The sequence below is a fragment of the Pelobates fuscus genome, chromosome 4 (genome assembly GCF_036172605.1).
Source record: "Pelobates fuscus isolate aPelFus1 chromosome 4, aPelFus1.pri, whole genome shotgun sequence".
NCBI classification, from domain to species: domain Eukaryota; kingdom Metazoa; phylum Chordata; class Amphibia; order Anura; family Pelobatidae; genus Pelobates; species Pelobates fuscus.
In genome coordinates this window covers 24,933,630-24,947,948 of record NC_086320.1, presented here as the reverse complement: position 1 = coordinate 24,947,948, position 14,319 = coordinate 24,933,630, and the positions used below count along the sequence as shown (strand labels likewise).

The 14,319-nt window shown below is 37.7% G+C and overlaps 1 protein-coding gene across 2 annotated transcripts in view; it reads right to left on the bottom strand.

Annotated features, from left to right (window-relative positions):
- COL22A1 (collagen type XXII alpha 1 chain) overlaps positions 1-14,319 on the bottom strand; it is a 321,826-nt gene that overhangs the window by 115,757 nt on the left and 191,750 nt on the right. For both annotated transcript variants that reach the window (XM_063451032.1, XM_063451033.1), the window contains exons 21-28: positions 13,045-13,074; positions 11,852-11,905; positions 6,202-6,255; positions 4,914-4,967; positions 3,708-3,761; positions 3,328-3,381; positions 1,692-1,745; positions 169-222 (exon numbers count right to left, since the gene is read on the bottom strand). In XM_063451032.1, coding sequence (XP_063307102.1) covers positions 169-222; positions 1,692-1,745; positions 3,328-3,381; positions 3,708-3,761; positions 4,914-4,967; positions 6,202-6,255; positions 11,852-11,905; positions 13,045-13,074 — 408 coding nt within the window. The remainder of the gene's footprint in view (positions 1-168; positions 223-1,691; positions 1,746-3,327; positions 3,382-3,707; positions 3,762-4,913; positions 4,968-6,201; positions 6,256-11,851; positions 11,906-13,044; positions 13,075-14,319) is intronic.

The window sequence follows — 14,319 nt, the reverse complement described above, 5'->3', positions numbered from 1 at the left end:
TAGTACCCTGTTAGTGTACAACCCCTATTCCCTCTCTCATGCGTGGTGAATAGAGGAGGGGCTTGGACAATTTATCCCCACCCTTTTTTTCGATGCGATGTTTCATTGATAAGCTATTTGTGTGACTTTCTCACTGCCCTGATCTACTGGAGATGCAGGTCCTCTTACCTGTGGGCCACTTGTTCCAGGGATTCCATCCAAACCACCATCTCCCTTTTCACCCTGTGAACAGATGAAAGAAAATGCTTTAGAGATATTAATAACATTTAACTTCTGATTTGTTTTAACTTCATCGTCAAAGATACTGATCCAATCACGGACAACCCAGCATTTTAGCTATCTAAAGTTAAAGGTACATGTATTCCTGACCCTATAGTGTTAAAACCACCATCTAGCCTCCCCCCTACCTCTCCCAACCCCCCACCGTTCCCCCTTTGCCTCCCTAAATATAGTAAAATCTTTGTATTATGTCTGCAGCTGCTGCCTCTGCCCCTCACCTGCCTGCTTGGCTAACATCATCAGAAGTGATTCTGTGAGCTAACCACAATGTTTTCTCATAGGGTGGAGACACTGAATGGCCATCTGCCCCAGGAAGCACCTCTAACAGCCATCTTAGGAGTGGCCAGTGGAGTTATCACTAGGCTGTAACGTAAACACTGCATTTTCTCTGAAAACACAGTGTTTACTGCTCAAAAGCCTGAATGTAATGATTATACTCACCAGAACAAATGCAATAAGCTGTAGTTGTTCTGGTGACTATAGTGTACCTTTAAAAATATAAGTATTGTTAAAATGAAAAATGATCACATCTATGTATACTCTGCTGATACAGCCCAACCACATGCAGTGAGCACTTTTAATTAATGGGATAAATAGTTATCTGATCCTAATTTATTACTATTATTAATTCTTAAAGTATAACTTATATATATATATAAATGATTACTAGTTGTAATTAGTGATGTCCCGAACAGTTCGCGGTCGCGAACACGCGCGATGTTCGGTCCGCTCACTATTCGTCATCATTGAGTAAACTTTGACCCTGTACCTCACAGTCAGCAGACACATTCCAGCCAATCAGCAGCAGACCCTCCCTCCCAGACCCTCACCTCTCCATGACGAATAGGGGCCGGACCGGACATCGCGCCTGTTCGCGACTGCGAACATGCTATGTTCGCCAGCGAACGGTTCCCGGTGAACTGTTCGGGACATTACTAGTTGTAATACTAAGACATTATTACTCTCGCCATCATCAGACCATCCGCTGTAGTGAAGATTTCACGTCTACCAGAAGTCAATATGTAGTATCTTAAAGTATACTCGATCAATACATGTATTCAAATGTTTTCTATTAGTTCTATAATACCAATTAGGACTACATATTTACTTATTGATTAATTGATTGATTTCTTCATTTATCAGCTATACAAATACTGTGAGGGTATAAATTATTTGTGATTACACTGTGTTCCTTGTCTCGAAATCCATCAGAAAAACTGTGTCTAATTTTCACAGAACTAGAAAAAAGCTTAAGGTGGGAGGTTCTAACGCGATATACAGTTCCACAATCTGGGCATGAGCAGATCTGAGAGGAACACGAAGCAGGTGAAGTTAGCCCTTGGCGTTGAGTGTAGTAACACCTAAAGCTAGTTAGCTTTTATTAATATTAAACCATAAAAAGGAATGCTTACCTTTGGTCCAATAGGTCCAGGTGTACCATCAGCTCCATGCTTCCCAGGTAAACCCTGCATATTGTCATAAGAGTCATTTTAATATACAATATATAATAGTCGTCTTATACAATTGTTTAACATCATGAAAAATATTTTTATTTCGTAATATTTTGATATTTTGGTTTATTTTTATATATTATATATTTCTGATAGTTTAATATTTTGTAAAAAAATAAAAAACATTTGAAAAGTTTATCCAACTATATTAAATTATTTGAATGGTGTATCTGACAATAATACATTGAGGCTATTATGTGGGTCATATTTACATTGTACAGTACTTGCTAACACATATATACCGGGATAGATCGAGATACTGGTGTTACTTTCAAACACACACATCAGTAGCTTACTATTTTTTAAATGATAATTTTTTGGATGGTTTTATTGCCTAAATTCTGAAACTATTTAATTGGATATATATTTAATGAAATGAAACTAAAACAGTGTCTTTTTTTTAAGATGCCTCTATGGTATGTAAGGTAATATCATTAGACAAAAACACAAATCTATGAAGAAAAAAAAGCATTCTCACTACTGCATTTACTAAGTGTTATTTAAGAATGGAATAGCCAATAAACTGGGAATCCGAATACTAGAATTATTAAACTTTATAAAAATAAAAAGAAATGAAAGAACTATTGTAAAATGTAAATTTTTGTTCTAATCTAATTAAATGTCACTCATGTTTGTCTGACCATCCATCCATCTATATCTACATACAATTTCGCTTAAAATGATCTAAAATACATTAGCTTAATGAAGCAGTTTTGGTGTATAGGTCATCCCTCTGCAGTCTCACTGCTCAATTCACTGTTATTTAGTAGTTAAATCACCTTTGTTTCTGACCACGCAGCCCTAGTCACACCTCTCGTTCAGTTTCAGTTTCAATCAGATGTTAACTTAATTTAGAAGTTTTTTATTTCCTGCTCTGCAAAAGTAACTTTAATCATACACAGGCGGCTCCTGCAGGTCTAGTAGACTATTAATAGAGCATGAGATAAAAGGTTGTGTGTGACTAGGGCTGTATAAACAAAGTGATTTAATTCCTAAATGGCAGAGAATTAAGCAGTGAGACTACAGGAGCATAAGCAATACACCAAAAACTGCTTCATTAAGCTAAAGTTGTTTTGGTTCCTACAGTGGCCATATAAAGGGCCATTCAAATTTGCACAACATAACTAATGCTAAATTAAAAAAAAAAAAAGCAACTGTGTACATGCATGTGTATACACAGAGAGTCATTCATTTTAACAAGAGGCAAGTTGAAGTAAGCCGACAAATATTTAAAATATTTAGGCAAAGTTAATTTGATTAAAAAAAATTGCATGCAATTTAAATGATTTAATACTTTTGGATAAACCTTTAAAAAAAAATTCAAAATATTAAAATATCAAAAAATATATAATATATAAAAATATCTTAATAATAATGAGCAGTAAAATAGTAGATTATTTAACCTGTTGACCCTGTTGAATTCATCACTTTACAGGGTTCCAATTGAGCTTAGATATAGCAAGGAGACCAAGGACATAGAACAGAAACAAGAAGCAATTTCACCATCTCCAACTCCACAAGTAAAGTATATACTCACAGTTAATCCAATTTTTCCTGGCTTTCCTGGAAATCCTATTTCACCCGGCAACCCCTAAAACACAGAGCAGAAAATGTGGCGTGTTATAATAAAATATAAGGAGGAAAGGAAGCCATTTCAGTAAATTTTGTGTCATTTTACTAATTCTAGTCATTATTCAAATTCCCTTCTGTTAGAAATTATAATTCTTATATATAATATTAAATTCAGTAATATAATATAAAGACGTAAGACAGAAATAAAGATTTAATGCTCAGAAATAATGCAGCACCAGATTCATCCATCCTTCTCGAACAATCTTCAATTCTGTTTAATTCTGCTAATTTATAATCAACTATAATAATGTAATTTTTAAGACAAATGATAATCCAGTTTCTTACTTGAATTCCATCCAGCCCTGGGGGTCCAGCAACCCCAACTGGTCCAGGTGGGCCCTGAACAAATAAAAATGGTCAGTTAGTAATATAGAAACATTGACACATCGAAAGTGATGGCAGATAAGAACCATTCGGCACATCTAATCTGCCCAATTTTCTAAATACTCAAATTCGTTCCTAGCCTTATCTTGTATCTAGGGTAGCCTTTGTCCTATTTCATGAATGTCTAAACTCCCTCACTGTGTTAACCTCTACAACTTCAGCTGGAAGGCTATTCCATGCATCCACTACCCTCTCAGTAAAGTAATACTTCCTGATATTGTTTTTATTTAAACCCTTTGTCCCTCTAATTTAAGACTGTATCATTATCACCCCTGATCTTAAAATACTTTTATACTGAGGGAAATTTCTTATAACAATCACTGTTGGTGAAAAAGTATTTAATAATATTTATCAGGGTGATTTCCAATATTAAATATGACCTCAATTTAACCCCTTAAGGACCAAACTTCCGGAATAAAAGGGAATCATGACATGTCACACATGTCATGTGTCCTTAAGGGGTTAATAAGCTTTGCAGATAATTGAATACTGTAAGAAAAAAAAAATATTTATTAACCAAATTCTTGTAGACTTTAATGTACAGTACTGCGTAATCTGATCGCGCTATATAAATAATAAAATAATAATAATAATTAATAATTGTTGACATGAGCAGGTAAAGCATTTGAAACATTTTTCTGACAGCATGGAATTTTTGGGGAAGCTTATTAAATCGAGGCCTATGCAAGCTAAGATTTTTTTATTTCCGGTCGGAGGAGTCAGAAATAGAAAACAAAATCAAAATAGAAGAAAAATATTTGTAGAGAAAATTAGTGATGGGATGTAACATGTGCATTCTTATTTTCTAACACTAGAGGGAGCTCAAGGTGTGAAAATGAAACAAAGTCTTCCTTTTGCTTAAATTCCAAGCTACACACCAGAAAAGTTTTAATATTATTTTAACTATTTAAGTGCCATATTACTTTGATTCAAATTTGTAACAACTAAAGTATTCTTAGAGTAGAATGTATCAGGTCTGTGGAAGATGATTGCAGCTGGGATACGTTTTGTACTTCTTTCTTTTTAACTCTGTATTATGGAAACACTGTATTCGTGTCAATCCTGCTTGTGTTGTACGTTCTTCTAATAAATAGATTCCAAACTCACCTCTGGACCAGGAACCCCATCGACACCTGGAAGACCTTCTTCTCCTTTGGGTCCCTGTGAGATAACAAATACAGAGTATATATATTTATTTATTTTTTTTCAAATTTTGATAAATAAACTGTGAGTACATTAAAAAATATGTAGCTAAGAAGAAATACATGACAATAGTTCAGTTATACCACATATGTGTAAATAGCAATGAGTTTAGAGAGTCATTCCAGTGGGATGTTCTGGAAGACTGCTATATGGTAACAAACTGCAGTTATTTAGGCTTGCTTAGAACCAATGTAGTATACTGTACCAGTGTTTGCAGTTATTGTAGACAGAGAAATGAAATGCAGTGGAACAAATCAGGATTAGGTAAATGTTTGAGTTCAAGGGGTCGTCTATAGGATTATGGTATGTAGCGGACTTGTTCTTAGGATTACGGGGTTAGGATCAAGAGCCTCTTAAATGGAAAACATAACAAATAATGTCTACATTAAAAAAATAAACATCATTATTTGGTAGATATACCTCCAATGAACACATGCATGCATTAATTATGCTTCCACTGGGGTTATATCTCAAACAGTTTGGAAAAAGTGGCAGTTCTCTTATATGCTGCCTTTGCAAGCCCTCCCCTTCTAAGCCCGCCCAGACTTTCTGTGGCTGTACAAGGGGAGGTTACATTATAAAAATGCCCATTTCTATTGGAATCTGCACTTTTTATTGAATGAAGAGGACATGCTCTTCAAACATAAAAGACTTAAGGGGTCTGAAGTGTCCCTTTAAGGTTAGCAGGATCCTGCCTTCAACACTGTGATTTCCAACCAGCTGATGCTAGTGTTAAAGGACCACTATAGTGCCAGGAAAACATACTCGTTTTCCTGGCTCTATAGGGTCCTTGGGTCCCGCCGGGCTCTAGGGTGGGGAAGGGGTTAATCCCTTACCTTTTTTCCTGGGCCGGGCTCCCTCGGCGCTGGGGACTCTCCTCCTCTTTTCCCCGTCATCGGCTGAATGAGCATGCGTGGCACGAGCCACGCGCCCATTCAGCCAGTCAATAGGAAAGCATTCTCAATGCTTTCCTATGATTGCTGGCGTCTTCTCACTGTGAAAATCACAGTGAGAAGCGCGGAAGCGCTTCTAGCGGCTGTCAATGAGACAGCCACTAGAGGCTGGATTGCATGCTGCATAATAAGGAATAATTTAGCTGTTGTTTTATTTTCTTAAAAAAGAAAATATGGATAATGTTCTACATATTTTGTTATGCAAAAAAAAAAAAAAGAATATAAAAATAAAAACTCACCCGCTGTCCTTCGAGGCCTGGAAGTCCAGGGCTTCCCTTGGGGCCCTCTTGTCCCTGTGAAAGAAGAACAACAACACATATAAAGATGTAATCAATGTATAATTAATATATGATGTATTACTCGTTAGCAGGCCCGGTTTCAATGTGAGCAAAGAACCGTTTGAACTATTACAGAAACAATATTTTCACTTTATTAATGTTAGGACAATATGTTACAATTGATGGTATTCATTTAAAACCATGTTTGAAAAACACTCTGTTTTGGTGCTTCAGATATCTTTCACTGTTTTAAAATGGAAGAAAAACATTTGTATTTGTTTCATATGTAATCTCGCAATGGAATCGCAATGTATCACAAATAGATCCTTATTCCCATGGCTGTAATATCTACGGTCAAATATCACATCAAAATCACTTTTAGGTCTGGTTATTAAACAAGGAAATTATATTTTGAAATCTGGAGCATAAAAAGGGAAAATTAGTATTATTTTATTATTTATATAGCACCATCAGATTCCGTAGCACTGTACATAAATAAATTACAAATTTCAACTGCTGATTTATATATTAAATGGACTGTCCAGGCATCCAGACTTGATCTTAATGAGGTGGCCTGTGTGCCATGTCTTTTTAACCCTGGACCTAAATATTTTTCTATTTTGCTGGAACGACAATGTTTTAATTGCAGGGTTAACAAGCCTCTTGTGGATGTCAGGAAGACTAAGTCATAGTGAAAATGACTCATTGAGAGCATTGGATTGGGCAATCTGGCTTTTGCCACACATAATAGCATCCGAATGCTTCCCTATGGAGAAGCATTGGACTGGCTTAGATCATCAACACTGATAATCTCAGCCAAAGAGGTGGAGCTGTAGCTAGGAGAGCAGCACACCTGAGGATGTAAAGGAAGAATATCTTACCTTTGGGTCTGTTTTTAATATTAAATGGACCCTGGGCAACCGTTTGCATGGGCCCCCTGAACCCTGCCCCCTTCCTCGCATGCAATCACACCATCCCACACAAAGCAGTGGCAGAACTAAAGTAGAAAGGGCCTGATGCGAGAATTCCCCCTCCGCAACAATCACAAGGGCAGCCAAAAGGTAAATCCCTATCTGTTGTGGAACTCCAACAATTCTCTGACAGCTGGGGCTCTACCATTTTCCCATGCTTGCAGGGTTGTGTTTAGTACTGAGCAGAGTTTGTTTGAATGTAAACATGTTTTTGTATGGAGTATGTTTGTGTGGATGTAGGGGTGTGTTTATGTGTGGTGTTAGCGTTTGAATGCATGTATTTATTGTGTTGTTTTTTTCGACTGCAGGGGTGTGTTTATATTAATTTTGGTGTTTAACACAGATGTTTGTTTGTATGTAGTGTTGACATTTCAGTGTAGCAGTGTGTTTATATGTAGTGTTGAAGTTTGAATGAAGAGGTGTATTTGTGTGTAGTGATGGCGTTTGAATGTTGAGATGTATGCACATGTACACATACATTGCCATACACACTCACTATGATACATATACACACACACTGAAACAGATGCAGATATACAGATATACACAGTGACACAAATGAAGATATACAGACACATATACACACATGCACATACAGACACAAAGACTGATGCAGACGCAGACACACCAATACACAAACAGACAAACAAATACACAACCTGAACATATGCAGATACACAGACACACAGATACAAACACTGACACACATGCAGAAACACACACAGATAAACATACTGACAACATATATATACACAGATACCTAAATTGTCAGACATACTGACACCCCGACTTACTCTGACAGGCATACTGGCACACACACACACACACACATACACTTACACTGACAGACATACTAACACACACACACATACACTGACAGACATACTGACACACACACACAGATACACTGACAGACATACTGACACACACACACACACACACAAACAGATACACTGACATACACAAAAAACATACACTGACAGACATACTGACACACAGATATATACACTGGCAGGCATGCTGACACAAACACACACACTGACAGACACACACATACACACACAGGGACACATACTGACATACTGACACAACGGTACATTGACAGACATACTGACACAGACACATACAGATACACTGAGAGACATACTGACACACACACACACACAAACAGATACACTGACATACACAGACACATACACTGACAGACATACTGACACACAGATATATACACTGACAGGCTTGCTGACACACACACATTGACAGACAGACAGACACACACACACACACACATATACTGACAGACATATTGACACAAACACACAGATACACAAATATGATGCCAAACATAGTGACACACACAGACACATACACTGGCAGACATACTGGCACACACACACTGTGGTGGAACCAGCCTCGCCACTGGGCATTGGAGAAGACTGATTGCCAGCCTCCTGCCCTGTGACTATGGCCCCATGTTGAAATGCTTGATTTTCCCCTGCAAAGACCCGAAAACCGGGTCATCGGGTACTTTCCCTATGTGAGCATTGTTACCCCAGATAGCTATGCCATGGAGCCCATTCGTATAATGGGCAATTGAACTGTATGTATGTTATCTGAGCGCCATTCAGTAATAATGTGCGCTCAGATCTAAGCAATCTGGGGATATGTTGAATGTTCCTGTCTTGCTCTCTGAAGGAGTCTACGGTGGTTATGGTTTAGGCTGGAGTGCTTGGAGCCCTCAGGAAGCGCTAGGAGCATCCTTCAACGGAGGTACCCAGTCGGGGTGCCAGGTGATCCGTTACACACACTTACATGCATACTAACACACATGCAACATTTACATTTGTAACCCCACCCTCCAGTTTTCTACCTTTTGCTGCAGGGTGGATTCCTTGGGGTTCAGTGTGGTGCCTGAGGCTGTTGGAAGTTGGAATCTGTCTCCCCAGCTCCCTCCTCACTCCCTGGTCCTCCCTCCCCTGCGGCTTTCCTTTTTCTGGGAGAAAGTGACTAGTGTCTGTCACTTCCTCCCATTCTGCCGAAAAGCAAGGGCCCAGTTGCGCTGTTAAAGGGCCACAGAGCACTACCGGGCCCCTGCTGACAACTGCCTACTTTGTGGCCCTGAGTGCATGGGCCACCGGCTGGGCCTCCTTAGTGTGTGGACCCCCAGGGGGACTTGGAAAAAGAATTGTGAGCAGCGGGGCTTTGGGCCCCCCAAGAGTAACTGGGCATGGGGCAGCTGCCCCGTTTGCCCCGCTTTAAAGACGGCCTTGCTTACCTTTTAAATCCCTGCAAGGGTGATACGATAGCATTAGGAATACATGTTTGTTCTTTTAAAGGGACACTATAGGCACTAAAACAACTATGAAGCTGCAGCTAGGAGAGCAGCATACCATGGGATGTAAAGTAAGTATTTCTTACCTTTTAAATCCTTGCAAGGGGGATATGATAGAGTTTTGAATACATGATTGTATTCCCAACAACTATAACTTAATGCAGCAGTTTTGGTGTAAAGAGCATGCCCCTGAAGTCTCACTGCTCATATAGGAGATAAATCACTTTTGTTTCTGTCCATGCAGCCCTAGCCACACCTCCCCTGACTGGAACTCAGTTTCAGGAACTGGTTTCATTTTCAGCCACATGCTAACTTGCTTGTTCTTATTGTAGCTCCTGCTCTGTAAATTGAACTTTAATCAAACACAGGAAGTTCCTGCAGAGTCTAGCAAGTTGTTAACAGAGCAGGAGATAGTCCATTCTAAATGAAAAAGAATTTGCAATAAAGGAAGTGTAAAAATTAGATGTCTCTTTACAGGAAGCGTTTCAGAAGGCGGTGTAAGTCACATGCAGGGAGGTATGACAAGGGCTGCATATATAAAAGTGATTTAAATCATTAATTGCAGAGAACTGAGAAGTGAGACTGCAGGAGCATGATCTACACACCAACACTGCTTCATTAAGCTAAAGTTGTGTTGGTTACTATAGTGTTCCTATTAAATATGTAGATGTATGCAGTTTATGCCTCCTGAATTCTGTTCTCATAACTGTTCGGGAAGTTGGATGGGCAGCGGTACCAGTTTACCGGGTGTTTGTGGAGTTGCGTAGCCGAACACGGTTCCACGCTGTTGATGACCATGTACCGCTGCCCGCGTTCGGGAGACAAAATGGCCACCAATTGTTTAAACACGTGTTTTGGTTATACAAACTGCAGCAACACAGGGAAAGCACATGAATTAATAATCGATTTGTGGTTAACAGCCATGGGTGGTTGGTACATAAAAGGTGCGAACAACGGGACCACACAGGGTTGGGCTGTACGGTCAGCCAAACAAAAGGGAATAAAATTGTATTAGGAGCATCCATTCTTCTACAGTAGATATGAGTGAGTTAAGAATAGTAAGATGAAGGATGTTTTGATAAAGTATGGACATTGGCTAACGTCAGGTTTCTCCTTTAATGCAAAAGGGCCAAAGAGATATGATATGTGAGAACTGAATGGAATAATCTCAGAAGTTATCATTATGAATACCAGGATCAAATTATACCAAATTCAGTCAGTAATTGTTCACGTCTGTGATAGATACAAGTGCTAAATGTTATTTTATTGGGAGCTTTATTGCATAGGACTGGTCCACATTCACTATCTTTCTATAGATACTATACACAGACGTACTTCTATATAATTAGATAGAAGACCAAGGTTTCCATATTCTTTCTATTTAATATGATTCTTTATAAATGTAACATTTCTGAATCTGCATGTAGCACCAAAGTATCTACAATCTATTTGAGCACAGCCAGCAAGTGACGCTCATTTAATAAATGTTCTTTGTAATTGTTCAATAGGCATAGGCCAGTTCCAAGTGCAACTAAATCTGAATCTGGGTCAATTGAGGACAAATACATCTTAAAAAAGATAACTATTTGAGCTTACAGTAATCTAATATTGATAATGAACCTAATCTAAGTCTGAACGTCAAAATACAGCTAACTATTTTGTATTTCACATGTATACCTAACACCATTGACGTTTTAGCCCAGTTGAACAACAGTTATCTTGCTACATTTTATTTACTTTCACGCTAACGACACAACTGTTTTAACCAAGCTTGTTAAAATTATAAAAATGTGCAGTCTCTCATGCCACTGTTATGCCAGTGTATATCTTGCAAGACGCTGTTGTGGCGTTTGTTGATTCCTTGTACCCACCTGCACAGCAAAAATAAAGAATTTAAAAAAAAAAAGATAACTGTTCTATATTTGTATTCATTAATTTACTGTATTTTTAAACATTTTTTTTTTTTAACGTTTAATGTTTATTTTTTTTAAGGGAACAAAATAATTATGTGATTAATTTTAACACAAAGGTGTTAAAAGGAAATGTTAATTAAACTTGTTTTTGCTTTTAATAAATGCATAATAAAATATTATTTACAGTAATACATTTTCTGACAAAACAAAATTAATTACAGGCGCTATTTAAATTCAAAGCAAAAGTGCCTGGAAATAAATCTAAATATAGCCTTTCGTTGGTTACAATTTTTTTTTTTAAGTAGCTGCATTAATTATTTCACATTTTTTTGATTTTCTTTAGTTGTGTTTAATTATAGTTTGTTATGTTTTTCAGTAAACCTTCGCTGACTTACCGTAGGTCCAGCTGGTCCTATGTGCCCCTGTGGCCCGCGGGGGCCGGGCATTCCCTACACAATAAAAAATAAAATACCATTAGTAACAAGCAATATATGACATAAAATCAAATGGCTCTGTTCACTAATCAGATGAGCATCAATATACAAATTTAATTGCAACTGTCCAATGCTTAGTACATCTTGATGTCTGGCTTGTAGTAGAGACACTAAGGTCCCCAAACTCCCTGTGTTTCCTCTCTACACTAAAAAACAACTAAACAAAATTCAGAATAAGTGGAGCACTTCAATTAAATCAGTCTAGCAATCATCTACACTACAGGGACACTACAGTCACCAGAACAACTATAGCTTTTTGTAGTTGTTCTGGTGTGTATACTATGTCCCTGCAGGCGTTTTAATGTAAACACTGCCTTTACAGACATAAGTTAGTGTTTACATTACTGCCTAGGAATATCTTTAGCGGCAGTCACTCTAACGGTCATTAGAACTGCTTTCTGGGTCAGTGCTGCACCACATGCAGCATCTCCACGCTCTGCATGTAGACACACTGAACATTTCTCAGATCTGCTTAACGTTACTCATAGAGATGCACTAATTGGTGCACCAATGTTTCCTGTGGGAAAGTATTGGATTGGCTGAGATTGTTAATTTTGATGATCTCAGCCAAGGAGGTGTGGCATGGGCAGAGCCAGCTGCAAGGAGACCCGTGCCATGCTGGTATTGTGTTCAGTTTTCACCCTGTTTAGGGAGTGTAAGGGGGGGGGGACCTAAAATGGGTTTTTAACACAATAGTGTCAGAAATACACATTTGGATTCCCGTGAGGAAGGCATGCAGTTGTGTGCCGAAACGTTGGGGGTGTAGTGTCCTATGTTTTGCCATGGTAGGCTGGTGAGAATAATCGTATAGCTGTGGTATATTTTTCATCCTTAATTCACTTTTGCTAGTTTGTTTTGTGATTTTTACTGTTTGACTTTTTCTTTATTATTTGTTAAGTAAATAAAGTATTGACTATTTTTATAATAGTTGTAGTGTGCAGCTTTGTTTTTGGATTTAGTTCAATATTTAACAATTTCCAGCCAGAACGGCACACGTTTCCTTGATAAAATTCCACATTATTCGTCTTTATTTTAAACCCGAGTGATTTGCTGCACATAGAACTGATATCTAATAGCACAGTTTGAGATCGTACCTGTTCTCCTTTTAGACCTTCCATCTGTACCTGAAACACAATGAAATGTACTTACATTATTACATACCTTACTAGTAAAGAAATGTTCTCGGATTGTACTTTAAGATAGTTGTGACAGTTGTTGAATTAAAACTGTTCCCATTCATTACAGTAGATAACGATAAAGTGCAGTAGGTATACAGTGTATGTATATTTTATTAATATAGCACTAACAGGTGTACTCAGCACTTTACAGGTTACATTACAGTAGAGGGAGGTACAGTAAGTGCAGTAGGTATACAGCGTATGTATATTTTATTTATATAGCGCTAACAGGTGTACTCAGCACTTTACATGTTACATTACAGTAGAGGGAAGTACAGTAAGTGCAGTAGGTATACAGTGTATGTATATTTTATTTATATAGTGCTAACAGGTGTACTCAGCACTTTACAGGTTACATTACAGTAGAGGGAGGCACAGTAAGTGCAGTAGGTATTCAGTGTATGTATATTTTATTTATATAGTGCTAACATGTGTACTCAGCACTTTACAGGTTACATTACAGTAGAGGGAGGTACAGTAAGTGCAGTAGGTATACAATGTATGTCTATTTTATGTATATAGCACTAACATGTGTACTCAGCACTTTACAGGTTACATTACAGCAGCGGGAGGTGCAGTAAGTGCAGTAGGTATACAGTGTATGTATATTATGTTTATATAGCACTTACAGGTGTACTCAGCACTTTGCAATTGCATTACAGTAGAGAGAGGTACCTATAACCTCGATATGGAAACAATAGTAGATACTTGGAACAGACTATAGAGGCTAGCAGTGAATGAATGCACAGTGTGTGTATAGAATGTATGTGATATATACAGTGTGCATATAGAATGTATGTGATATATACAGTGTGCATATAGAATGTATGTGATATATACAGTATGCATATAGAATGTATGTGATATATACAGTGTGCATATAGAATGTATGCAATATGCACAGGCTAGCAGATTAGCAAGCTATCATCAAACGTAAGAAAATACATTATTTAAATGTTGGTCTTCCCACTGTTTAATAGACAGCTCCTAATCATACCCTTATAGGATACCAAATTAGGGGGCTATCTAATAAACACAAGACCTCCCTAATGTTGTACCCCTAATTATGTCAATCCTGTGTAATTACAACAAATTAGGAGGTGATGTACTAAACCATTAAAAGGTGAAATGTAAGAAAAAAAAAGCGTTTCTTAATTTTGTTGTTTCAGTTTCTTAGTAGATATGAAGTTT